The sequence below is a fragment of the Rhinopithecus bieti genome, unplaced genomic scaffold (genome assembly GCF_001698545.2).
Source record: "Rhinopithecus bieti isolate Rb0 unplaced genomic scaffold, ASM169854v2 scaffold_46101, whole genome shotgun sequence".
Classification (NCBI taxonomy): domain Eukaryota; kingdom Metazoa; phylum Chordata; class Mammalia; order Primates; family Cercopithecidae; genus Rhinopithecus; species Rhinopithecus bieti.
Genome location: NW_016819049.1, coordinates 566,089 through 591,033, shown reverse-complemented (window position 1 = coordinate 591,033; position 24,945 = coordinate 566,089). Strand labels below are relative to the sequence as shown.

General features: G+C 51.0%; 2 protein-coding genes across 28 annotated transcripts in view; one reads left to right on the top strand and one right to left on the bottom strand.

Annotated features, from left to right (window-relative positions):
- The first annotated feature begins 1,108 nt into the window (after positions 1-1,108).
- Positions 1,109-7,458, top strand: LARGE2 (LARGE xylosyl- and glucuronyltransferase 2). Of its 6 annotated transcripts, none has more exons than XM_017858185.1 (15): positions 1,109-1,421; positions 1,512-1,655; positions 1,749-1,858; positions 2,164-2,246; positions 2,517-2,640; positions 2,866-3,037; positions 3,145-3,249; positions 4,401-4,513; positions 4,584-4,709; positions 4,804-4,959; positions 5,073-5,233; positions 5,803-5,951; positions 6,100-6,420; positions 6,528-6,723; positions 6,981-7,458. In XM_017858185.1, exons 2-15 carry the CDS (start codon positions 1,574-1,576, stop codon positions 7,438-7,440), a joined length of 2,358 nt encoding a protein of 785 aa, XP_017713674.1. In that variant the 5' UTR covers positions 1,109-1,421; positions 1,512-1,573; the 3' UTR covers positions 7,441-7,458. The 6 variants fall into 6 exon arrangements, with proteins under 6 accessions (XP_017713674.1, XP_017713675.1, XP_017713673.1 ...); XM_017858188.1 differs by having other exon boundaries at positions 1,110-1,421; positions 5,673-5,951; positions 6,271-6,420; XM_017858186.1 differs by having other exon boundaries at positions 1,512-1,858; positions 6,271-6,420.
- A 219-nt stretch (positions 7,459-7,677) lies between these two features.
- The window catches only part of PHF21A (PHD finger protein 21A), a 211,263-nt gene continuing 193,995 nt past the window's right edge, over positions 7,678-24,945 (bottom strand). For 17 of the 22 annotated variants that reach the window (XM_017858134.1, XM_017858141.1, XM_017858124.1 and 14 more), the window contains 5 exons: positions 24,488-24,651; positions 16,513-16,668; positions 14,834-14,909; positions 13,990-14,093; positions 7,679-12,587 (listed from right to left, as the gene is read on the bottom strand). In XM_017858134.1, coding sequence (XP_017713623.1) covers positions 12,330-12,587; positions 13,990-14,093; positions 14,834-14,909; positions 16,513-16,668; positions 24,488-24,651 — 758 coding nt within the window. In that variant the 3' untranslated portion in view covers positions 7,679-12,329. Of the gene's footprint in view, positions 12,588-13,474; positions 13,601-13,989; positions 14,094-14,833; positions 14,910-16,512; positions 16,669-24,487; positions 24,652-24,723; positions 24,747-24,945 lie in introns of all 22 variants that reach the window. The other 5 variants (XM_017858145.1, XM_017858143.1, XR_001882591.1 and 2 more) reach the window with 4 other exon arrangements.

Here is a 24,945-nt window from a genome sequence, read left to right as displayed (position 1 = left end):
CCTGCCCTCCAGAGACTCAAAGCCTGACCTTCCCCATCTCCCAGAGGAAGGCTCCTGGCCTCACAGAGGAGGAGACTGTGGGGTCTCAGGCTGGGCTGCTTTCCACAGCTTCTTTTGAGTTTGCCTCAGTTTTTGCAGCCAGAAGTTGGGCAAAGGACACAGCCTGAACCCCCTTTCCAAGGTCAAGGGAGGGAGATTCTCATTCCAATCCACTTTCCACACGTATTGAGCACTTGGTATGTGCAGGCCCTGGTTGGGCACTGGGGACTGGACAGACAAGGTTCCAGTCCCGTGAGCAGCTTACATTCTGGGAGGGAGACCAGCAATAAACAAGCAAACAACTTCAACTTTCCATGAGTGCTAGCCAGCCCTGGGAGGCTCCGCTGCCAGAAGGAACGTCAAGGGCACGTCCTGGGGCGGGAGACCCTTCCGGAGGAGGAGCAAGGAAGCTGCTTCTGCAGCGCTGAGCCTGGGGAAGGGGGATGAGTGGGGCCGCTTGAGACGGGAGGGGCCGAAGGGTGCAGGTCACTTAAACTCTTTGGGGGAGAATCAGCCCGCATCATAGGATTGATCGAGGGTGGTTAAACCCTTAGCACAGGGCCTGGCACGCTGTTCTGGTTTAGGGTCCAAAGCACCCTCCACCCCTTCCCTGGCCTGCTATGGGGTGCGCGGGGGAGAGGGAGGAAAGACGAGCTCCAGGCCGGGGCGCCCCTGCACAATCACGACGATTTGGACAAGAGTGGGGATCCCCGGCCCAGCCCAGGCAGTTTAGGCCGCCCGCGTCTGGGGCCCCTCGCCAGCTCCCGGGCGGGAGGCGGCCTTCACAAGGCGGCTTTGTCCTGGCGGCGCCGGCAGGACCTGGCTAGGCCACCTGCACTGAGAGTGGGGGAATTAGGCGAAGGCTTCAGGTGCCTGGCGGCTCTGGGGCAGGTGTCGGCCGGCTCCGCCCCTGTCCCCAGAGCAGGTGTCCCGGACCCCCGCGGCCTGCATTCCAGCCCGCTCCCCCTCCCTCGTGTCGAGCTCCGGCCGCGTCTTCGATCCCGGGCCCGGGGACACTGGCCCCTCCCCTTGGGGAGTGAGGGGAGGAGACGGGGCCCCAGAGCGGGGGCAGGGCAGGTAGCGGGGCCTGGGCCTTCGCAGGTGGCTGCTCCAGTTTCCCCAGCCCTCCCCGCGTCCTGGTGGGAAACTCAGCCCAGAAGGAGTCTTCCGGGGCTCCTCGCGGGTTGGGGAACCGTCGGACGCCGGCGCAGGGGGCGGGGCAAGGACCCCGGGGGGGTCACCCCGCCCCTTCGCGCTCAGCCCTGCCGAGGTGAAACCTGAGCCCAGGTCGGGGGCGGGACCGGCCCGCGCCTCTCTCCCGGTCCCCGCACCCTGGCCGAAGGTGGCGAGCGCAGGGCCTGGCCCGGGAGCCGCTGGAGCAGGTGAGGGAAGGCTTGGCGCGAGCCGTACAACCCGGCCGTCGGGCCCCGCCGCCCAGGGCTGAGTCTCCTATCTCTCCCCTCGGTCCGCAGGGCCTGCGATGGAGCCTGCAGCCCCGGGTCGCGCCCCTCCCTGAGCGCCCCCGTCGGCGGCCATGCTGCCCCGAGGGCGCCCCCGGGCGATGGGGGCCGCCGCGCTGTTGCTGCTGCTGCTGCTGTTCGGATTCCTCCTGTTCGGTGGGGATCTGGGGTGTGAGCGCCGCAAGCAGGGCGGGCGAGCGGGGGCCCCGGGATGCTTCCCCGGCCCGCTCATGCTACGTGTCCCCCCAGACGGGAGGCTGCGGAGAGCCGCCGCCCTCGACGGAGACCCGGGGGCTGGCCCCGGGGACCACAACCGCTCCGACTGCGGCCCGCCGCCGCCGCGGCCGTCCAAGTGCGAGGTAGGTGCGCGCGGCCCCTGCGGCGGGAGTCCCGGGGACGCCGCCACCCAGCCCAGCCTCTTGGACAGCTGCGAGAATCACAACACCTGGCGTCTGTCCAGCACTGGCCAGCCGGCTGGGGCGCGCCTCGGACGTGCAACTTCTCTGCTCCCGACCTCAGTTTCCCCATTTGAAATGAAGGGTTGGCTCCTGCTGCCCCGTCAGCACACTCTTTCCGTCTCTGCTGCGGGGTGGGGCAGCTCAACCATGGGTCCTCACCGCCTCGCGAAGGGGGGCCTGCTGCCGACCTGGGCGTCCCTTCCCAGCTCTTGCATGTGGCCATCGTGTGTGCGGGGCATAACTCCAGCCGAGACGTCATCACCCTGGTGAAGTCCATGCTCTTCTACAGGTACAGCCAGGTGTCCGTGGAGGAGGGTCAGGAGTGGGGAAGGGACAAAGTCTGGGACACGCTGCTGGTCTCAGAGCTTCAGCTTCCTCATCTGTGACGTGAGGACAGTGTCCCCTTCCTCCCTTGAAGGGCGGTTGTAAGAACATCCTGAGCTGGGCGTGCAAAAGCTCTTTGCAGATGGCGCTTCCATCTCTACGCCTCTCGGGGTGGGGGCTGTCCCATGTTGCTCCTGCTGGGGCCTCTCAGGCTTCCTCTCTGCCCACCCAAAAGGAAAAATCCACTGCACCTCCACTTGGTAACTGATGCCGTGGCCAGAAACATCCTGGAGATGCTCTTCCACACGTGGATGGTGCCTGCTGTCCATGTCAGCTTTTACAACGCGGAGGAGCTCAAGGCAGGGGCCCAGCCCTTCCCCGCTCCCGCTAGCTGTGTCCACCGCTTTCCTCTCTCCAGGGCGTGGTGGGGTTGAAGAAGAGAATCCTCAGTCCCATCCACCTACTGAAGCGCAAACCCCTCTCTTTTTGGGGTTTCACCCCCTCCCCTCTGTGTCCCTCCAAGCGTGTGTTCTGGTGCTCATAGGCCCCTCTGCCATCTCATCCCCTGCCTTTCCCCCACACAGTCCCAGGTCTCCTGGATCCCCAACAAGCACTACTCCGGCCTCTATGGGCTAATGAAGCTGGTGCTGCCCAGTGCCTTGCCCGCTGAGCTGGCCCACGTCATTGTCCTGGACACAGATGTCACCTTCGCCTCTGACATCTCGGAGCTCTGGGCACTCTTTGCTCACTTTTCTGGTGAGAGGCCTGGGAGCCTGCCTGGCCTGCCCACGACCCCTGCATCTAGCCCTGAGCCCAGGTCCTGTGGCAGCCTCAGACAGCTCCCTTGCCCCCTCCCCTCCCAGACACGCAGGCGATCGGTCTCGTGGAGAACCAGAGTGACTGGTACCTGGGCAACCTCTGGAAGAACCACAGGCCCTGGCCTGCCTTGGGCCGGGGATTTAACACAGGTGGGGACAGTGGTGAGGGGAGGCAGGGGGGGTGGTCTGCTGGTCCTTGGGCCCCTCGGTTTGGGTGGGGCACAGAATGCTAGGAAGCCCCCCAGGAAGAACATTGCTGTGAAAAGAACCCTGGATGAAGAGACAGACAGCAGTTCCAACAGTCCTGTGTGTGCTGGATGACTTTGGCCAGCTCTCCTGCTCCCTCTGAGCCTCAGTTTTCTTGTCCATTAAATGGAGGATAATTCTAACAGCCCTGGGCTCACCAAGTGTGAGAAGAAGGCCATGGATGTGCTCTGTAAGCTGGACAGCGCCTCCTCTTCACCCCCAAGAGGATTGACTGTTGACAAAAGTAGTCTACGAGCAAGCTGGGTGCAATGGTTCATGCCTGTAATCCCAGCACTTTGGGAGGCTAAGGTGGGAGAATCGCTTGAGCCCATGAGTTCGAGAACAGCCTTGGCAACATAGTGAGACCCTTGTCTCTACAAACATTAAAAAATTGGCCAGGCGTGGTGGTTCATGCCTGTAATCCCAGCACTTTGGTAGGCCAAGGTGGGCGGATTACTTGAGGTCAGGAGTTCGAGACCACCCTGGCCAACATGGTGATGTGTAGATGGTGAAACCCCACCTACACTAAAAATACAAAAATTAGTCGGGGGTGGTGTCACATACCTGTAATCCCAGCTACTTGGGAGGCTGAGGAGGGAGAATCACTTGAACCCAGGAGGCGGAGGTTGCAGTGAGCCGAGTTCACACCACTGCACTCCAGCCTTGGCAATAGAGCGAGACTCTATCTCATAAATAAATAAGTAAATAAATAAAAAGAACAAGTGTGGTGGCATACCTGCAGTCCCAGCTAGTTGGTGGGGATTGTGGTGGGGTGCTGAGGTGGGAGGTTTGCTTGAGCCTGGGAACTCGAGGCTGCAGTGAGCCATGATTGTGCCACTGCACCACTCTAGCCTGGGTGACAAAGCAAGACCCTGTCTCTAAAAAACAAAACAAAAAACAAAACAAAACAACAAAAAACAAGTGGTAGTCCATGATCATGTCTGAACAGTCAGAAAATACCAGTAAGTCAAAAAACAAAGGACACCTTCATGACCCTCATGTCCCCCAGGAGCTGGTCATCCCAGGTAGGCATGACAGCATCTCTTCATTGGCAGGTGTGATCCTACTGCGGCTGGACCGGCTCCGGCAGGCTGGCTGGGAGCAGATGTGGAGGCTGACGGCCAGACGGGAGCTCCTTACCCTGCCTGCCACCTCACTGGCTGACCAGGTCTGGGGAAGCCTTGCCGGGTGGGGTGTGGCAGGCTGGGGGCTGGGGTGTGATGGGTGTCTCTGCTCAGGACATCTTCAATGCTGTGATCAAGGAGCATCCGGGGCTAGTGCAGCCTCTACCTTGCGTCTGGAACGTGCAGCTGTCAGATCACACACTGGCCGAGCGCTGCTACTCTGCGGCGTCTGACCTCAAGGTGAGTGGGACAGGAGGCTGCGTGCTGGTGGGGGGCCATGGATGGGGACTCCTGCTCCCTGCTCCCATGGCCCCAACACCCTCCCGGGTCCCAGGTGATCCACTGGAACTCGCCAAAGAAGCTTCAGGTGAAGAACAAGCACGTGGAATTCTTCCGCAATTTCTATCTGACCTTCCTGGAGTACGATGGGAACCTGCTGCGGAGAGAGCTCTTTGGGTGCCCCAGCCAGCCCCCGCCTGGTGCTGAGCAGGTGCGAAGGAGCTACCTTCCCCTGCTCCTCTCTGCTTTGGTGGGACCCAGCCTTGTCTGGGGGATGTGTCATTCTGCCCTACCCCTCGTCCTTGTCACCCCTTATCCCCTCAGTTACAGCAGGCCCTGGCACAACTTGATGAGGAAGACCCCTGCTTTGAATTCCGGCAGCAGCAGCTCACTGTGCACCGTGTGCACGTCACTTTCCTGCCCCATGAGCCGCCACCCCCCCGGCCTCACGATGTCACCCTTGTGGCCCAGCTGTCCATGGACCGGTGAGGGTGCAGAGGGCAGCCCAGGGAGTATGGCATGGGCTGGGTTGGACATTTCTGAGAGGGGGTTCCATCTGGCAGCCTGCTGCTGTGGTAGTGAGCTGCCTGGCCCTCAGGGAGTTCCAGAAGTTGGAAACATTGGATATGGTGGAAAGAGCTTGGGCTCTGGAGTCATTCAGATGCCCGGAGCTGTCCCTTGGTCGCCGTGGGACCATGGGCAAGTCTTCGTCTCTCTGGCCCCTAGTTTTCTCTCTCAAATGAGAAAGTACCCACCTGGTGGGGGTAGTTGTGAAGATTCAATCAGATTGGCTCTATAAGTATTTGAAGGGTGCTCAGTAAGTCACTTGAGGAGGTGGCAGCAGCAGCTAACTGGGGAGGTTTTTCAGGCCTCCCTGAGCTGTGCAAGAGGGGCAGAGCTGTGCTGACCTCCCCCTTCCCATAGGCTGCAGATGTTGGAAGCCCTGTGCAGGCACTGGCCTGGCCCCATGAGCCTGGCCTTGTACCTGACAGACGCAGAAGCTCAGCAGTTCCTGCGTTTCATCGAGGCCTCACCAGTGCTTGCTGCCCGGCAGGATGTGGCCTACCACGTGGTGTACCGTGAGGGGCCCCTGTACCCTGTCAACCAGCTCCGCAACGTGGCCTTGGCCCAGGCCCTCACACCTTACGTCTTCCTCAGTGACATTGACTTCCTGCCTGCCTATTCTCTCTATGACTACCTCAGGTGGGCCAGCAGGCAGGAAGGGGAACAGTGTATGGGGTGGATGTGGACAGGGCACGCGTGGGACCCCAGGCTTCCATGTCCCTGCTCCTTTCTGGGCCTCAGTGGCCTCTGTCAAGTGGGGTTTGTATTAGGCTGTTTCTGTCAACAGGGAGGCCAGGGCCAGCTTCAACAGCAGCTCCACCTGTGGTTGTATCCACCCGTCGCATTGGGCAAGATGGCCCATGGTGGACGGGTCCTGTGGCTAATGCCCTGATGAGGGTCACTGGCCCAGTCCTGGAGGCTCCACTCTTCTCCCCTGCTCATGGGTGCTCCTCCTCAGGGCCTCCATTGAGCAGCTGGGGCTGGGCAGCCAGCGAAAGGCAGCGCTGGTGGTGCCGGCATTCGAGACCCTGCACTACCGCTTCAGCTTCCCCCATTCCAAGGTGGAGCTGCTGGCCTTGCTGGATGTGGGCGCTCTCTACACCTTCAGGTAGGAAAGGCTACTTCTCTGCCCACTCCACTCACTTGCCCACACTGGCTCCCACTACCCACAAGCTCCTAGCCTCAGCCTGGCTCCCACCTGACCCTGCTGCACAGGTACCACGAGTGGCCCCGGGGCCACGCACCCACAGACTATGCCCGCTGGCGGGAAGCTCAGGCCCCGTACCGTGTGCAATGGGCGGCCGACTATGAACCCTACGTGGTGGTGCCGCGTGACTGTCCCCGCTATGACCCTCGCTTTGTGGGCTTCGGCTGGAACAAGGTGGCTCACATTGTGGAGCTGGATGCCCAGGTGAGGAGGGCAGCTTGCTGCCACCACCTTTGATTCGAGCACCTCCAGGTCCAGGGAACTCATGACACCTGCCTGGGGGACCACACTGCTGGGCGGCACTGTTAGAAATATCCTCCTTCTGTAGAACTAAAATCATTTGCCCTTTGGCCCTTACTTTAGCTCTCAGGGGCTACAGGGTAAGCCTGTTTTCTGGAGCTGCACCTTCCCCGCAGGCCAGGCAAGCCAGGTAGCCACTGCTCCTCTGCCCCACCCTGCAGGAATATGAGCTCCTGGTGCTGCCCGAGGCCTTCACCATCCATCTGCCCCATGCTCCAAGCCTGGACATCTCCCGCTTCCGCTCCAGCCCCACCTATCGTGACTGCCTCCAGGCCCTTAAGGACGAATTCCACCAGGACTTGTCCCGCCACCATGGGGCTGCTGCCCTCAAATACCTCCCAGCCCTGCAGCAGCCCCAGAGCCCTGCCCAAGGCTGAGGCTGAGGCTGGGCGGGCGCTGCCCCTTGTCTTAGCATTGGGCAGACACCAGGGCAACCCGGCCTGCCCTCCGCCATCCCTGCTATTTAAATTATTTAAGGTCTCTGGGAAGGGCTGGGGCGGAGCATCTGTGGGGTGGGGTCTTCCCCTTGCTGCTATTGTTTGGCTGGCGTCTGGTCTCCCTCTGCGCCAGCCAGTTTGGGGCTGGTTCCCCCATCTTCAATTGTTCATCCCTTTTTCATAATTAAAGTTTTAAGAAATCCTTTTTGTGCTCCTCCTGGTTTGGGGGAGCAGGGGCACTCTGGGGCTAGGGTGTCAGTGCATAAGGGAGGTGCTACGTCCAGCTGGGGTCACAGGAGGGCCTGGGCCCTTAAGGGCAAGTACTCCCCCCACCCCCAGAGAGCCAGTCAGGGAGGGCAGAAGCTGGGACTGGAATGTGTCCCGCCCACCCTCCCCTGCCCCAAACCCAACACCATGAGGCTGAGAGGCTTTATTTGGCTTTATTTAGTAAAATGTTAAAATAAATAAATACAAATTGATCAGCTGCTCTGTATCCCCCCCACCCCTCAAAACAAAACCAAACAAACAAAACAAAACTTTGAAGCACAAAACTCCAAATACAAGTCTACCAAGACTGAAATCACAAAGGGCATGGACAAGAGACAGGGTTGGGGTCTGGCTGGCTCTTCTCTGCTAGGAGCTGGCTGACCTCTGGCCTGCCCGTCCCACCCCACCTGACTGCAGCTCACCCTGGGCTGAGGACCCACAGATACCAGAGAGGTGAGGGCCCAAAGGCTGCTGGGGAAGGGGTAGGGGGCTGGGGTCCTCAGGGAGAAAGGGCCTTGTGGGAGGGGGTGCCAAGTGGAACTGGGGAGTCCTGCTTCCGTTTAGAGGAGCTATTTTTCAGAGTTCCTACCCTGGCTTTCTGGAGGGCAGCCCCAGCTTCCTGCCTCTCACTTTAGCAAGGGGGCCAGAAGGCTGCCCAGGGCCACCCACTCCCATCTTGGAGAGGAGCTGACTCAGAGGACAGTCTAAGTTAGGGTGAGAATGGGAGTCCTGCTTCCTGCCAAGGGTGCCCGGCCAAGGGACAGGAGCACCCAGCCGAGGGACAGGGGCGAGGTTCACACAGAGCAAAGTTGCCTCCACTCAACAGAAGCCACGGGATCTGGAGAACCCAGGCCCTGGAAAATGCACCTGGGCCACCATCCATCCCATTACCCTAGGAGCCTTTTGCCTCTGGGTAAAAAGTCTCCTAAATTCAGCCCTTTAGATAAGTAAGAAGGACCACGCCCTGTAAGGGAATGAAGGGAGGAAACCAGAGTGTGTGAGCTGAGAGGTGAGAGCCCAAGGGAGGCTCTGATGGCCCCAAGAGAAGTATCAGAGGTGGCTGGAGAGGCAGCCGTGCATGCGGAGACGGAAGTGCGCTGCAGACACGGTCACCCTCAGGGAAACAGCTGTGTGCAACCGCCCCCATGCACACTGCCTGTTGGGCCTGAGCCAAGCAGCAGCAGGGACAGAGAGGCAGGCATTGCAGGGAAACCAGGCACACGATGATGCCAGCAGGAGGCTGCCAGGGTGGCCCCACCAGGGACTGCCCCTAACTGCCTCCCTATGTCAGGTGCAACCAGCAGGCTTACCCCAAAGGGCCTGATAAGGAAGGAATAAATCAAAACCCCAGATGAACTCAGCACAAGTGAGACAAGACCCAGCAGGCTCCATGAAAGAAGGAGGACCCGCAGGCAACAAGAACGCAGAGGTGGAGATGACAGCAACATGGCCTCACTGTCACCAGGGTGCAGCGCCTGGTCACGAGCTGGCCAAGGACTCCCAGTCATCACTGCCACCAGGGCGCAGTGCCTGATCAGGAGCTGGCAGGGGACTCCCAGTTAGGGCCCAGTAGGCAGCCGCTCCAGCTCTCTGAAGTGACTGCAAAGCCAGCTGGTCTCAAAAGTGGCTGTCAGAGCAGCTAAATTCTGGGCCATGGGCAAAGAGCAGCGGACGGAAGGAGGAGGAAGCAAGTGGAGGTGGCTGGGGTGGGGCAGTGTCACGAGCGTATGTCTCAGGTGGTCACAGGCCCCCCCCCAGGTCTGAGGGGACAGTGAAGGGCAGGGAGATTGAGTGCCAGGGGCCTCTTCTTTACAGTAAAGCAGTGTTTTGGAATTTGAGTCTAGAATGTAGGTTTAGGGGCTGGGTTGCATCTCATACTCCATACTAGCTGACTCCCAAAACAGCTCACATCTGAATGTCAGGAAGAATCCACAGCCCAGCTGCAGGTGAGGTCGAAATGTACTCGACACTGCTGAGGGCGGCAGGCAAAGCCCTGGTCAATTCCTAGCCCCGTCCCCCCAACCCCTGAGACTCCTCAGGCAGCTCCTCTCCGAGCAAAGGCCTCTAGTGATGATGGCTTCCCAACTTCTTTCAGGAAAAGGTAAGTTAGGTGTTGTGTGGCAACCCCCAGATGGGCCCAGACAAGTTGAGGGGAAGAGCTCTAGACAGGGCAGACAGCCTGCTGCTGGTCTCTGATCCTCTGCCAACGATTCCTCCAACTAGTCCAGGCATCTCCAAGGCTCCCTGACTAGACACAGCACCTTGGTTTCTGAATGAGAAAAGGGAACTCTTCCCCCTCAGCCAATCAAGCAGCCAGGGCCTAACTCTGAGGCCTGTTCAGTCAAACTTAATTCCTTCTTCTGAGGCCCTTGGGAAGATGAATGGTGGCGGCTGATAGGGATGAGACACATTTTACTCTACGAAGTGTCTCTTCTCTGTTCCATTTGCTTTCAGATCTGTCTTTGTCTCTCTGGGCCTAACTGGGTGGGAGAGAAGCCGACGGGACCGTTTCTACCTCTCCTAGACTCTGGCCCTTCCCAGGGCCTGGAGGGGGCTTGGGGGAGATGCTCCAGCAGGGCCAGGGTACAGAGCCTCCACCGCCCTCCCATCAGCCAGGGGCACGCAAGGGGCAAAGGTCTCCAGCGAGAGCACGCATCTGACACAATTTACTTCTGACTGGCCAAGATGAGACAATGGTCTGAGCCTTTCACAACCCCGGTTTTCTCAAGAAGGAGAGGCCACAACTAGCCAAGCCAAAGCGAGCGCAGTAATTCTAGCCAAGGGTCACCCAGGAGGTTTGTGGTGGGTGGAGTGGAGTAAATTTCTGGTGCCTGGAGCCAACAGGCAGAGAAAGGAGCAGGAGTCTCAGACCTCTCCCCAAAGGCAAGACAGAGCGAAGGCCACACTGGGGCTCTGTCTCAGAGACATAACCTCAAAACATGTCACTCCTCCTCTGTTCTTTCTAAGCACCAAGGGCTGATGCAGCCAGCCTGCACTCCCACACCCTCCTGTCACGGCCAGGGTGCGTGTGCACCACTGAGCTCCGCTGGCCAGTTCCCTCGGAGGTGTCCCCCAGGCACTCATAATGCTGGTGGCTGAAAGACCAAAAGCAGCACCAAAGGAAGGGATCTTATTTAGGCACCAGCCTTTTGCTCTAGCAGAATCTGAGAAGACCACGGGTAGGGCCCTGATACCATCCATACTTCCATTTGGGCTTCACAACAGGAGACAAGATCCCTGCACCAAGAAGAGAGCACGGTCTTTTCTGAGGAGAGAGAAGGGTGGGGAGCTCCGCCTCTGTCCTTCAAGGAGACTGGCCCACCAGTCTAGAGACACACACACGGCAAAATGTCATTGTGATCAGCAGGGTCTGTGCTAAAAAATTATAACTACACGGCGTTTTCTCCAGTTCTGACACCTTTTTAATAGAAATCACTGTTTTTAGGAAACAAATAGCACTTTTGTAATTCTTTTTTACAATGTTTCTTACCTTGATCTTAATTTAAGTAACACTAGGAAGACCTCAATATCTTTTATTTTCCTTTTAATTTAAAAAAAAGTTGTTTTTTTCCCCAGATACAAAGATTTTGCCCTTGCATAAAAAAACAGTGCCCGAACGATGACACAAGGACTCACAAAGACTCACGGGACCTCACTGACACTATGATTCCTACTCTACCATGCAAGGTCTCGGCTACCCTTAAATGGACTGTCAGCCTGAAAAACAGCTTTTCTATTCCTTATTTTAGTTTTTGTTACCAAGAAAGTAAAATGAACAGTAAAATAAAACTTTCCTTAAAGAAAAAAAGAACAAAACAAAATTTAAAAAAGAGAAAAGAAACGTCTCCATTCAATTCACACACACCTGGGTCGCGTGCTGCTTCACTCAAGATCTTCTCTTCTTATAAATATAGAAAAGGGATGGAGCTTGTTTTCAAGTAAAATCACTGATTCACCTTTTTTTCCTTCCTGGACACACACATCCTTCTTCCCTGCCTTGGGCAAGGGCCAGCGGCCCGGGCTCTGCTTGTTCTTGGAGAGGAGACAGAGGGATAACCACGGGGATGCGCAATTCGCCAAGCAGGGAAGGAAGGAGACTGGCCAGGCTTCAGGAATGGTGGGGTTACTGCGCAGGGAGCAGAGCGCAGGGGAGAAGAACCTACTGGCTGTTCTTGGTGTTGGTCTCCCCTTGCACGAGGCCCCCGCCAGACGTGATTAAATACTGCTTATTTGATACACTGTCCCACCCCCCTGCTCCCTCCAGCCACTCCCCTTCCCTCTTCTGGGCACTGGGGTTGGTTAAATCTCAATTCCTTTTTTTGGTTTTATAGTAGCGAAAGTTTAGAAACAGGAAAGCCCACACACTCTTTGGACTTGTCTTCTCTACCTAAACAAACGGCTCGGCAAGTAAGGATCTGAAACCTGCTCTCCTCCCTCCGCCCGTCCCTGCTCCCCACCCAAGAAAACAGAAACAAACCCATCGTGGCTGTGGAGGCTGCTGCAGGCACACACTGGTGTATAATAGAGAGAGTAAATATATTATTTCACTTGGCATGGTGCTGGCAAAGAACCTCCAGCTGGCACTATTTCATGTAACATGGTCCAATCTTTGCATGTACACACAGAATAAGAAGGATCAATTGGCAAACTCTGGTGCCACCTGGCACAAGCATCTTCTCTCTCTCTGGAACCAAAGAACCAAAAGAATTCTGCACTTTCCAGAAATCCGGCTTTGCTTTTCTAGAGTCTTCAGTGTTCTGCTCTCCTCGCCGCCGGGATCCCGTGGCTTCTCCTAGAGGGGCTCTGTTATTTAGTCTCTTCCCCCTGGTTACAGTTCGCTGTGCAGCTCTGGGAGGAGGGGGAAGGGGCCGGCGTGGAGGTGGCGGCGTTGGCAGGGGGGGTGCAGTCCGGGCCATTGGAGATGGCCCCCACAGTGGCCTCAGAGTCTACAGGTTTGGAGAGGTCGATGCCGTGGATGAGGCGAATCAGCTGTTTTACCTTCTCCAGGGAGCTGTGCATCTCCTTCTGCCGGGCCAGAATGGTGTTCTTCATTTCCATGCATTTCTGCAGCAAATGACAAGGGCAGTGGCACTGAGCCGCCTCGTTTCTAACAGGTCTGGCAGCCCCTGAGAGCAGAGCGCCTTCCCTCTGCCCAGGGAAAAGAAGCCCTCCTGACTGCTGTGCAGCCCCTGGGCCTTGCTGTGCTCCTCAGTGGAGTGGGCGGCTGCCACCTAAGGAACAGGGCGGGTGGAGTGGGTAGGCTGAGGGGGTCCAAGAGACAACAGAGAGAAAGAGAGCATGCGGGCACCAACACGCGGGAGTACTAACGCTTAAAAACAAACCGGCAGAGCCGCCATCAGACTTCCAAACAAAGGTTGTTAAAAAAAAAAAAAAGTTCCCACAGCTGCCCTGCAGCTTGTTTGGGCAGGTTTTGATACGCTTCTGTCATGCTAACTGGTGAGCCTTCAGGACTGGACTGAGCTCTCCAGGGTGGAAAACACGCAGTGCTATCTGGATTCCATCTGAGTGCAGCAGGCAGTGAGAGGACAGGCCAGCAGCATTTAGGAGGATCGAAGCCCCAAGGACAAAGGCCTGCAGCCAGTACACCTTCTGCTCAGCCAGGGACTTGGGAGTCTTTTGCCCTTTTGCCCTCAGCCTCCCACACCTGCTGGCTTCTATTTTAGGCAGGGAAAGAGATGAAGGAGGTGTTAAATCTGCATGCCACGGGTAGGTATGGTGAGGAGGAAAAAGCAGGTAAGCAGGACAGTTCAACTGCCACCAAGTACAAGGCACCACCTGGTATCCGTGAGGGCTGAGGTCACTTCACTCCAACAAGGGTGACCTACTCAATGGAAAAGAAGACTGGCTCCTTGCCTGGGAGGAGCCTGTGTCCCCTGCTGCAAATACAACCCTCTTTCCCACTTGGACAGGCCGGGCTGGGCAGTACTTACTTCCAATACTTGTCTCTAGAAAGCCCGCTTCCTCACACTGGTCAGGAAAACCGGGAAATGCAATCAGCATGGTGTGGAAGAAAGAGCGAGGGGGGGCCGTATGGATGGGCCCACTCACTCAGGTGACTAGGAAGAATCACATGAGGGGACCTGGTCTGTGTCTGCTCAGTGTCAGGTGAGGCGCTACGCTCCCCCCACACACTGTCAGGAATACGCAGGGCCGTGGCTACACTGTTGTAGCTGTTACTTATTCAGCCTGAAGACTGAAGATCCTCTTTCAGATTAAAGCCAAGAGAATGTTCCAGAGCTTGGGTAAGGCACCACCTACCAACTAGCCACCTGTACCGGAGGGCTGCACTCTTAACTGGATGGCAAACTGCATTTGCCCAAGTTAATCTTGTTAATAAACAGAAGGACCTGAAGCAGCCTGGGGCCCACACATACTGTTATGTATATGGAAAGGCCTAGGTCTCTGCACCTATGTATCGACTGCTGTAGGCATGAGGTTTACTTACACTTATGGAATTGCTGAGCTGTTTCACCTTTTGCTCTAGTTGTTCTCTTTCTTGTTTTAAATCTGAACTCCATTTGAGTAACTTCTGTTTCTCTTCTTCTTTTGCTAAAAAAAAAAAAAAGAACAGTTTTTGACAATTATTTGAAAAGGCCACTGTGCTCAGGATGCCTGCCAAAGAAGATATTTTCCCCAGAGCTCCCATGAGTCCCACAACCAGTGCAGAGAGTCTGCCCACCTGGACTTTTCCTTTTTCTGTGTACATATGCTAAGAAAACTGTCAGTGGCTTGGGTCTGGCTTTACATAAATGAGATATCACATCTCATTTTTTTCCCCCAAGAAGTGCTAATAGGCCAGGCATGGTGGCTCATGCCTGTAATCCTAGGACTTTGGGAGGCCAAGGCAGGTCAATCACTTGAGCCCAGGAGTTCAAGACCAGCCTGGGTGACATGGCGAAACCCGTCTCTACCAAAAAATACTAAAGTTAGCTGGGCATGGCAGTACACCCGTAGAGTCTCAGCCACTCGGGAGGCTGAGGTAGGAGGATCGACTGGGCCCAGGAGGAGGAAGCTGCAGTGGGCTGTGATCATGCCATAACACCCTAGCCTGGGCGATACAGTGAGACCTTGTCTCAAAAAATAAATGAATAAAAAAAATGCTACAGAAGTTTTCCACTTTATCTAATAAAAGGTTTTCAGTTTTTTGTTTCCTCAAATAGTTAAGAGCAAAAGGTTTTCATTTTTAAATTTAAATTTCCTTTTGAGAATAAAACAAATACTGCCAGTATTTATTTATTTTTTTTAACAAGGGGAAGCTTACAAAAAAGTAGGTATGGATAACTCCTTACCTGCTTTGTAGGCAATATAGGAATGAACAATTGCTAAAGTTCCAGGCCATGGAATTGCTTCTTCCTTCTTCAGCATCTGAAAAGATTTTTAGAATTTTACCTTGAGAAGGAGGTTTAAACACACATCCTCTACGTAACAGCTAGCAATGGTATTGGTGGCTACTGGCAGATAAAATCCAGGAAGGATTTATGGTAGCAGTGTTGCAAAACCCTGGTCTACAGTTTCTGGACTAAAATGTTCCAAATATCAGCTTAGGAGAATGAAGTTCAAGGCACGAAGAGCCAGGACACTTGAGCCCAGGCTTAGAAGGAGCTGGGTGGGACTTGGCTAGGCATTCCTATCTTTTCACGCCACATGACACCCAACCACTCCCGACAGCTAGAACCATCCACACAAAAGCCGCACATCAGCATGATGGCAGCAGCCACTGGCAGTTTCGTCCTTGACCTGACATGGGCTGCCTGTCTCAATTTTAGATTTCTATGTCCCTCAAAGACAGCCTGACCAAGGAAATTAAATATTAGTTCCAAATACTAAAGTATAATCTAGGCCCTATGTCAAAAATCATCAGAAGGTCACAAAGCAGCATTAGGAGGAGGATGGTGAGAGAAGTGTTCTGCTGCACCACAGGCTGCAGGATGAGGACAAGATACCAGGGAAAACCAGAATTCATTCAAAGCAGGATTCCAAAGAACTGAGCAGGATCCCAGGGCTTGCTGAGCTATTGAGCTTACTTATTTATTATTTATACTTTGCCTACCTCTAAAAAAGAGTTGAGACAGCTTATAATAAAATCATAAAGACATAAATATACACGGATAGTTGAAAAAAGGCAACCAGAAACCAAACAGAGAAGGAGGGAGGCAAGGACAGTTAGGAATATGTTTGCCTTTTAAGTCTGTAAAATATCGACAGCACTTTACAGTTAGTTCTCTGAGTCTGATATAACAAAACAGGTTAAAAGTGAAATGGGTGTTATTTTATTATTATTATTATTATTATTATTATTATTATTATTTTGAGACAGAGTCTCGCTCTTGTCACCCAGGCTGGAGTGCAGTGGTGTGACCTCTGCTTACTGCAACCTCTGCCTCCCAGGTTCAAGCGATTCTCCTGCCTCAGCCTCCCAAGTAGCTGGGATTACAGGCGCCCACCACCACGCCCAGCTAATTTTTATATTTTTAGTAGAGATGGGGTTTCGCCACATTGGCCAGGCTGGTCTTGAACTCCTGACCTTAGGTGACCCGCCTGCCTTGGCCGCACAAAGTGCTGAGATTACAGGCGTTAGTCACTGCGTCCAGCCCAAGGTGTTATTTTAATTAATCAACTGGGCACTTTCTCTTAATTTTATTCCCAAAGAAGAGTTTTAAAACCATATACTTGGTCTAGACCATTCCTAGAGAATGAGGCACTCTGGACTTTTAAGGGTCTTGACTTTTAAAGAGAAGATAAGTCATTTCAAATACAAGGAAGCGTCTATCCAGCTCAGTAACAAGGCAGAGAGTTTCTGAGGGAATGAAGGCCGTGCGCCTGCATGCTCTGTCATGAACAGGGAAGATGCAGCCTGGAGATCGACTGGGAGAGGGAAGAGACTGCCAATCCCCGGGAAAGGAATTCCTCCTGATGGCCCTGTCTTTGTCCTCCTTGGCCCATCCCCCGTCAGACCCACCCACAGTACCTGGTCCTGACATCTGGGACAGATCCACATGCCCTTGGGAATTGTTTTCAGAGGGGGGTCTAAGCAGTCCAAATGATATACACGGGAACATGTGTCGCACATCAGTAACTGGCCACTTTTTCTGCAAACGCTGCAAAAATCCTCATGAATATCACCCTATAAAGTTGAGAGGAAAGGTAAGAAAAAGGACAAAAAAGGTAAAATTTTAATGTTAACATGCACATTCTAGATGCATATAAATGTTTTCGGACAATCAGCTGCCTCGGTCCAGAAGTACTCAAGAGAAGTAGGAATCACCATTAGCACAGGCCCCTACTCACTCCATATAGCTAAGGTTCCCTGAGTGGGGACAGTACAACAGTCCCCCCTTATCCATGGGGGCTATGTTCCAAGACCCCCAGCAGATGCCTGAAACCTCCGTACTGAACCCTATATATATGTTTTTCTATACATGCAAACCCATGATAAAGTTTAATCTATAAATTAGGCACAATAAGAGATTAACAACAATGACTAAGAAAATAGAACAATTATAACGATATACTGTAATAAAAGATGTGAATGAGGTCTGTCTTCTTTTTTCTCTCTCAAAACATCTTAATATTTTCAGACTGCAGTTGACTATGGGTAACTGAAAGAGTAAGAAGTGAAACCTCAGATAAGGGAGGACTACTGTATACTTTTTTTTTTCAGACGGAGTCTCGCTCTGTCTCCCAGGCTGGAGTGCAGTGGCGTGATCTCGGCTCACTGCAAGCTCCGCCTCCTGGGTTCACGCCATTCTCCTGCCTCAGCCTCTGGATTAACTGGGACTACAGGTGCCTGCCACCACACCCAGCTAATTTTTTGTATTTTTAGTAGAGACGGGGTTTCACGTGGTAGCCAGGATGGTCTCGATCTCCTGACCTGATGATCCGCCCACCTTGGCCTCCCAAAGTGTTGGGATTACAGGCGTGAGCCACTGCGCCCAGCAGGGACTACTGTATTCTTAAAATTAAGAGTTTACAGGAGAGGTCTATAGTCGCCTAGGCCAAAATTAACATTATAGGCGATACCTAAGAGTTTATTATGTTTTGGTAGAGGACAATCTACGTATCATAAATCTTATAGGCATGGAAGTCCATTCATCAAAGTGTTTCACAATATGATACAAACAATTCTCATCACCTATCAATTTTGGGGGGAGTTTAGAAGGACTGGGAAAGAAGACAGACAAAAATTGGAGTTTTCCTGAACTTGCTTGCTCAAGAAGAAAAAAATACAGTGAAAGTTCAAAGGGGAAAATATTAAGTCAGAAACAAATTAAATTCATATGCGAGTTCTTTCCAAAATGAAGAATTTAAAAAGCCAAAGCAACAGCTGACAATGTTCTCCTAAAACCAGTATTTTGTGTTTGCTGTTCAATGGGCCATTCTATTCTGGGAAGCTTTATCCCTATAAAAACTTCACCAGCTGGAAAAGATGAGCAGCCCCAGTCTGTTGTGCCAGTCCTGTCTCTCTACCACCCCCATCACAGTGATAGTTATAGGACCCAGGTAAGTCTGCTGGAGTCTCTGAACAGAAGGCACCGTCAGAATAAAGCAGATCTACTCAAAATTGGAAGAGGAGAACCAAAAAAAAAAAAAAAAAAAAAAAAGAGCTATCGAAGAGATCTTTTCCAGTGAGTCAACCCCTAGCTCATTCTCTGGATGGGATTAAATCCACTGAGAAGGACACCAGGGAAGGGAAGACAGAAGGGAAGTGCCAGAGGTGACCCAGCAAGTCAAGCCAATGTGCCGCTGTGGATTTCCTGGCTATTCTGCCAGAGGGTCTAATACAGAAATTGTGCACAAGAAGCAATGATAGAGAGCAATGTGAACCCCTCCTTTCTATGATGTAATCCCTCCACCACCACCACTGAAGGAACACATCGTCATGGACCTACAATTTCACTCTAAGGGAAACTTGCTCTGTAATCCACTAGGGTATCTGGCAGCCCAGAAAAGAGGCTACAAAAGTTTTAAGATACATCATAGTGTGGATGGATTTTAATTTTTTTCTTTTCTTTTTTTTTTTTTTTTTTAAGACAGAGTCTCTTGCTGTGTTGACCAGGCTGGAGTGCAGTGGCACGATCTCGGCTCACTGCAACCTCCGCCTCCTGGGTTCAAGCGATTCTCCTGCCTCAGTCTCCTGAATAGCTGGGATTACAGGCTCCCACCAGCGCGCATGGCTTTTATATTTTTAGTAGAGACAGGGTTTCACCATGTTGGTCAGGCTGGTCTCGAACTCTTGACCTCATGATGCGCCCACCTCAGCCTCCCGAAGTGCTGGGATTACAGGCGTGAGGCACTGCACCTGGCAGCTTTTAATTTTTCTTAGTAGGAAAATGTAAAATGTGACCCCTGGACAGTAAAAAAGATACTTAACATATGTTCTAAAATATTACATGTGAATGTAGCCTAATAGTTTAACTTCTAGGCACCAAAAGAGGTAAGGCTTCACTCCTAGATCAACTACAATTTTCTTCCTTCATTATTAAAATCAGGCTGAGGGCTATTCTCCTCTAGAGGGTCAGCCTTTCTTGAAACTTATCCCTAAGTGGTGAGTCTGTGTCTTTAGAAAGTTTATTTAAAATGTGTGATTTTAGAGACTGTTTTACGTGAAAAAGTTATCAGTGATGGAGTGAATGAGACAAACTGGGCATCTTATTCAGAGGCACTTGGGATAAACGAAGAGGTGTTCACTTTCCTTTGCTTCTGAGCAAGGAGAACATCAAGAAATAGAAGGCAGAAAGACAGAAAATAAAAATTAAATAATTTATTTAAGTTCCCAAAGGAAACTTCCTATCTTGTTTATATATCCTGTAATTTTTGGTGTTAAGATCCCTTTTCACTCTTAAAGTTATTGAGGATCCCAGAGAGCTCTTATATGAGTTATATCTATTAATATTTACTGTAATAACAGTTAAAAAACAATTTTTTTTGAGACAGGGTCTGGCTTTGTCACCCAGGCTAGAGTGCAGTGCTGTGATCTTGGCTCACTGCAGCCTCGACCTTCCAGGCTCAGGTAATCCTCCCACCTCAGCCTCCCCAGTAGCTGGGACTACAAGCGCATACCACCATGCCTGGCTAATTTTTTAATTTTTTGTAGAGATGGGGGTCTCACTTTATTACCCAGGCTGGTAAATACTTTCAATTCTGAATTACAGAACCATGAAAAATTACAAACATAGTATATCAAAATATTTTTAAACTCCAAAACACAGAGGTACACATTCCATTAGCTGCCAGAGTGACATCATCATCACACATCATGCAATATCAGGTAAACTCCACTGTTCTGTCTTGAGAGAATGAGAATGAAAATGGCAAATGAAGGTTTAGTATCATTGTGAAAATAGTTTTGATTTTATGACTCCCTGAAAGAGTCTCAGGGACTCCCAAACTACACTTTGAGAACTGCTGCCCAGAGAAATGAATATAAGATGCCAAAACATTTTATCCATACAGAACCGGTTCTTTGCCTAAAAAGAGCAGAGGAAGTGCTACGGAGGCACCATGCCAGGTCAAAAGGCTTAGGCTTTGACGACTGACCAAATTATTACTATAAACCAGATGGTAGGTAAGTTGAAAGACAGCTGGCCCATGATGCTTGGCTAGGCGCTGAGGAGGTGTGTTTTTAGGAAGCACCATGGCAATATCAACTGCAATTTCATTAAGTGATAAAAAATTTTTATAATTATATTAACGTATCTTCCCTTCTCATAAAAATGATGATAGTGGCAACAAGGTACATCTAGAGGATTAGTGTCTGGTAGGTCCTGTATTACACCAAGTCCCTCAAATGGTTATTGATCCCTAGAAATGCCTGCCTCTCAAGTATTATTGTTTAATTAATGTTGTTGGAACTTACACTACCCAGCAGCAAACATACATAGCCCTGTGTGTTGATTTTAATCACTGCCACTACTGGGATACTGTAAAAGGAGAAGTCAATTATCTTAAAAATATGTTCTGCTGAGTTTAACTTAGGGAGTTTGTTAGAAAAGCTTTCTTTTACCTTTAGATTTCTGAAAAGAAATATGTTTCAATTTTAAGACAAAACCTGGCAGAAGCTCTTAGTCTGTGAGTTGATGAGTGGATCCTTTGGGTTCAATCTTTCTAAGAAAACCATAATCCCATTTGGCCCAAAAAATACAACAAAAACAACATTGTTTAGGAGAGAGACTCACATGCAGAACTACAAAATCATCTGTCCCCTAGCATTTGTGTACCACCCTAGAGGGAGAGCTCTACCAAGAGGCCAATGAGCTGGCGATCCTTTGGCAATACTTCAACTGAGAAGAAGTTGGGACAATCTTTGGCGCTAGCAAACAAGATTTCTGAGAGAGACCCTGCCACTCATTAACAGGACAGTTAGAAAACTTGTGTCAATTATTAATGCCAAAAGCTGGGAAAGCTGGACAAAATGCTGAATCTTTAGAGAATGATGAATCTGTAACCACCAATGACGTCTAAGGAAGGAAACAAGGAAACCCGTCAGAGAACAGAATTCTTCTATGACCCTAGTCCTCCAAAGATAACATTTTCTTTGTTGCCTCTGAAATTTTAACTCGGAATATTCATATGGCATTCTGCTGCTCCTTGGAGAGGGGTGTGCCATTAGTAGGTTCTGAGAACCTTCAAGTTCAAAGGACATTTTATCTTAGGATGGTCAGTGACAAGCTCTGCAATTCACCAAATAACTGAGACATGTGTGAAGTGAAACTCTTTATTTCCCTCCTCAGATCTGCTCCTCTTAATCTTTAGTAAATGGAAGCTTCATCTTTCTAGTCATTTAGGCCAAAAACTTTGGATTTCTCCTTAACCATTCTTTTTCTCATAACCCATATTCAATCCTGATGGCTCTTCAAAATATATGCAGACATGATCACTTTTCTCCATCTCTGCTTCTTCCATCAAATTAGGCCAAGCTATCATCATCATATTTATTTCCTTTTTTGTTGAGACAGGGTCTTGTTCTGTCACCCAGGCCAGAGTGCAGTGGTGCAATCATGACTCACTGCAGCCTCAACCTCCCATGCTCAAGTGATCCTCCTACCACAGCCTTGCAAGCAGCTGTGACTAAAGGGGCACACCAGTATGCCCGGTTAATTTTTGTATATTTAGTAGAGACAGGGTTTCACTACATTGCCATCACACCTGGCTAATTTTTTAGTGTTTTGTAGAGACAGGGGTCTTGCCATGTTGTCCAGGCTCGTCTTGAACTCCTGGGTTCAAGCAGTCGCCCACCTTGGCCTCCCAAAGTGCTGGGATTTACAGGTGTGAGCCACCGTGCCTGCCCATCATCTTTTGCCTGGACAATTGCAACAGCCTCCTAACTGGTCTTCCTGCTTCCATCCTATTTTCCCTATAGGCCCTTTTCTTCTGCATATTTTAGACACAGTGATCCTTTTTAAAATCCAAGTTGATTTTGCGTACACCTTAAAAATAATAAATGCAAGCAAGAATCATTAAAGGATGCTAAAACATTAGGTAACAGTTTGTTGGGAACAGTTTTATACAGACTCAAAGTTATCTCCACCACAGGAAAAAGGCACATTTACAGGTAGAAAAATCTGACAGAAAACTATCTGAGGAGACGCAAGTTAACATCATCAACAGGAGAGACTGACAACATGTGCCTCCTGCTGTGATGCCCTGGTAACGACCCACCATCGTCACTTATTAGCGCTCCTGCAAAAATGCATACCCTGAATCTACTGCTGAGAAAAAAAATCACACAATCCGAACGGAGACGCATTCTACAGAGGAACTGGCTATCTTTTTTTTTTTTTTGAGATGGAGTCTCGCTGTCGCCCAGGCTGGAGTGCAGTGGCCGGATCTCAGCTCACTGCAAGCTCCGCCTCCCGGGTTCACGCCATTCTCCTGTCGCAGCCTCCCGAGTAGCTGGGACTACAGGCGCCCGCCAACTTGCCCAGCTAGTTTTTTTGCATTTTTTAGTAGAAACGGGGTTTCACTGTGTTAGCCAGGATGGTCTCGATCTTCTGACCTTGTGATCCGCCCGTCTCGGCCTCCCAAAGTGCTGGGATTACAGGCTTGAGCCACCGCGCCCGGCCTGGCTATCTTTTTAAAAACATCAATGTTATGAAAGACAAAGAATGAGAAACGCTTCCAGAATAAAGGATTACCAAACAGACAATATCATGACAATAAATGTCAAGAGTAATCTTGAATTGGACCCTGGAGCAGAAAAAACAAAGTGTCACAAAAGCAAGTAAGCAACAAATGGAGCAATCTGAATATGGACTGTATATTTTTTATAGTAATATTTTATTAGTGTTAAATTTCCTCAATTTGATAAAAGCACTGTAGCTACATAAGACAGTATTTTTGCTCTTAGGGGATATATAGTGGAATATTTTAGGGTGAACATTCATGAAGTCTGCAACTTCTTGTTATCTGGTTCCCCCAAAACAAGTGTGTATGATAGGTGAGAAGCATATGTGGCAAAATGTTAACAACTGGTGAATCAATGTGAAGGATATACATTGGTTCTTTGTACCATTATTGTAACTTTTCTGTAGGTTTGAAAATTTTCCAAATAAATATTGAAAAATTATGTCACTCCTCTGCCCAAAACTCTCTAATGGTCTCCCATTTTACTGAGAACGAAAGCCACAAAGCCCTGCACAACTGGCCCGGTCACCTCTGAGGCCTCATTTCCCACCACCCTGGCCAGCTTGCTCTGCCCCGCTATCCCGGCCCTCTTGCTTTTCTTTCAAGATGTCATGCACACTCCCACCTCAGGGCCTTGAACTACTGTTCCCTCTGCCTGGCAGGCTCTTTCCCCAGATCCTCCCATAGTTCACTCCTTCACTTCCTATCAGAGAGGCTTCACCGCTCTTCATAAACATCAGCCTCTGGCCAGTATGCTGTATGCCCTTAATCCACTCCATTTTTGTTTTCTTTTTAAGAGATAGAGTCTCACTCTTGTCACCCAGGCTGGAGTGCAGTGGCGCAATCTCGGCTCACTGCAACCTCCGCCTCCTGGGTTCCAGAGATTCTCCTGCCTCAGCCTCCTGAGTAGCTGGGATTACAGGAGCGCGCCATGCTTGGCTAATTTTTGTGTTTTTGTAGAGACGGGGTTTCACCATGTTGGCCAGGCTGGTCTTGAACTCCTGACTTCAGATGATCCGCCTGCCTCGGCCTCTGAAAGTGTTGGGATTACAGGCGTGAGCCACCATGCCCAGCCCCATTTTTCTTCATAGCACTTATCATTACCTGACATATTATATATTCACTTTCTTATTATCTGCCTCTTCAGATGAGCTCCTTGAGGACAGGGAGTTGGTTTTGTTCCCTTGCTGTGTCCCCAGCCCCAAGAACAGCACTTGGTCAGCAGAGTAGCGCTCAGTATCTGTTTGAGTGAATTCTGAGCTTTGTTGAGGTTCATTTAAACATTCAGAGCACTAGTTCACATTCCTGCAGTTTGTGGGTGAAGGGGTACTAAGTATTTGACAGTTTTTCAGGAAGCTGTTTCTGATCAACTCCGCTGAATACATTTGCTCTAAAGAAAACTTTCCACTTCTAGAATTGTATTTGAAGCAGCAAACAAGGGCTGCTGGGGGACCGTTTGCCTTGTTCACTTTTCCCCACTCCCAAAACACTGATCACAGAAACCTGCACACCTCTCAATTGTATGAGCTGATCTCCCCGCCCCATCTGTTTTCTGAGAACTCATTCACAGTAGATCAAATGCAGACTCTGAAGGCTGGCTGAGTTCCATGAGGTTATATTTAACATGTTTCTCAAGGACATGGAAGGCCTGGAAACTCAAAAGAAAGCTGCCTTACATGGCATAACAAGCATTCTATAGGGTTTAATTGCTGTTCCAGGGTTAGTCAAGAAGGTGCAAGTCGGTAAGGAGACAACATATGATAACGCTTTTCCCAATTTAAGCTCTCAGAAAGACAGTGTGCTTTTCCCAAGTTACTTACGTCTGTGGAGGTGGGGCTGGGCAGGGACACAGGCTGAACAGGTGCAGGGAAAGTGAATGTGGTCTCTGTCTTTTCATTTTCAGGGGAGTCAGGATGACTGGATTGGGGGGATGTTGGGGTAAGGGCTCCAAACCCCAGCACTGCATTGTATTTTGGAGGACGACCTATATACCAAGAGAAGGGAACAAAAGGGAAAAAGGGGGAGGGAAAGAGAGGGGGAAAATGATCTTACATACCTTTGGCCAGTGTTCCTCATTGGCTAGCATGGAAAAGGAAGTGAGGTAGCAGACAGAAGGTTAATTCAACAGTCCCAAAGGAAGGAAGAGAAGCAAAGATTTAAATGTCATTAGAAACAACTACATGACTCTCAAGAGAAGGGAGGATAAGAGAGCTCTGGAGAACGACAGAAGGTGCTGGCTTATATAGGAAGACCTCACCTTGGGCAGATTGTGGTGAAG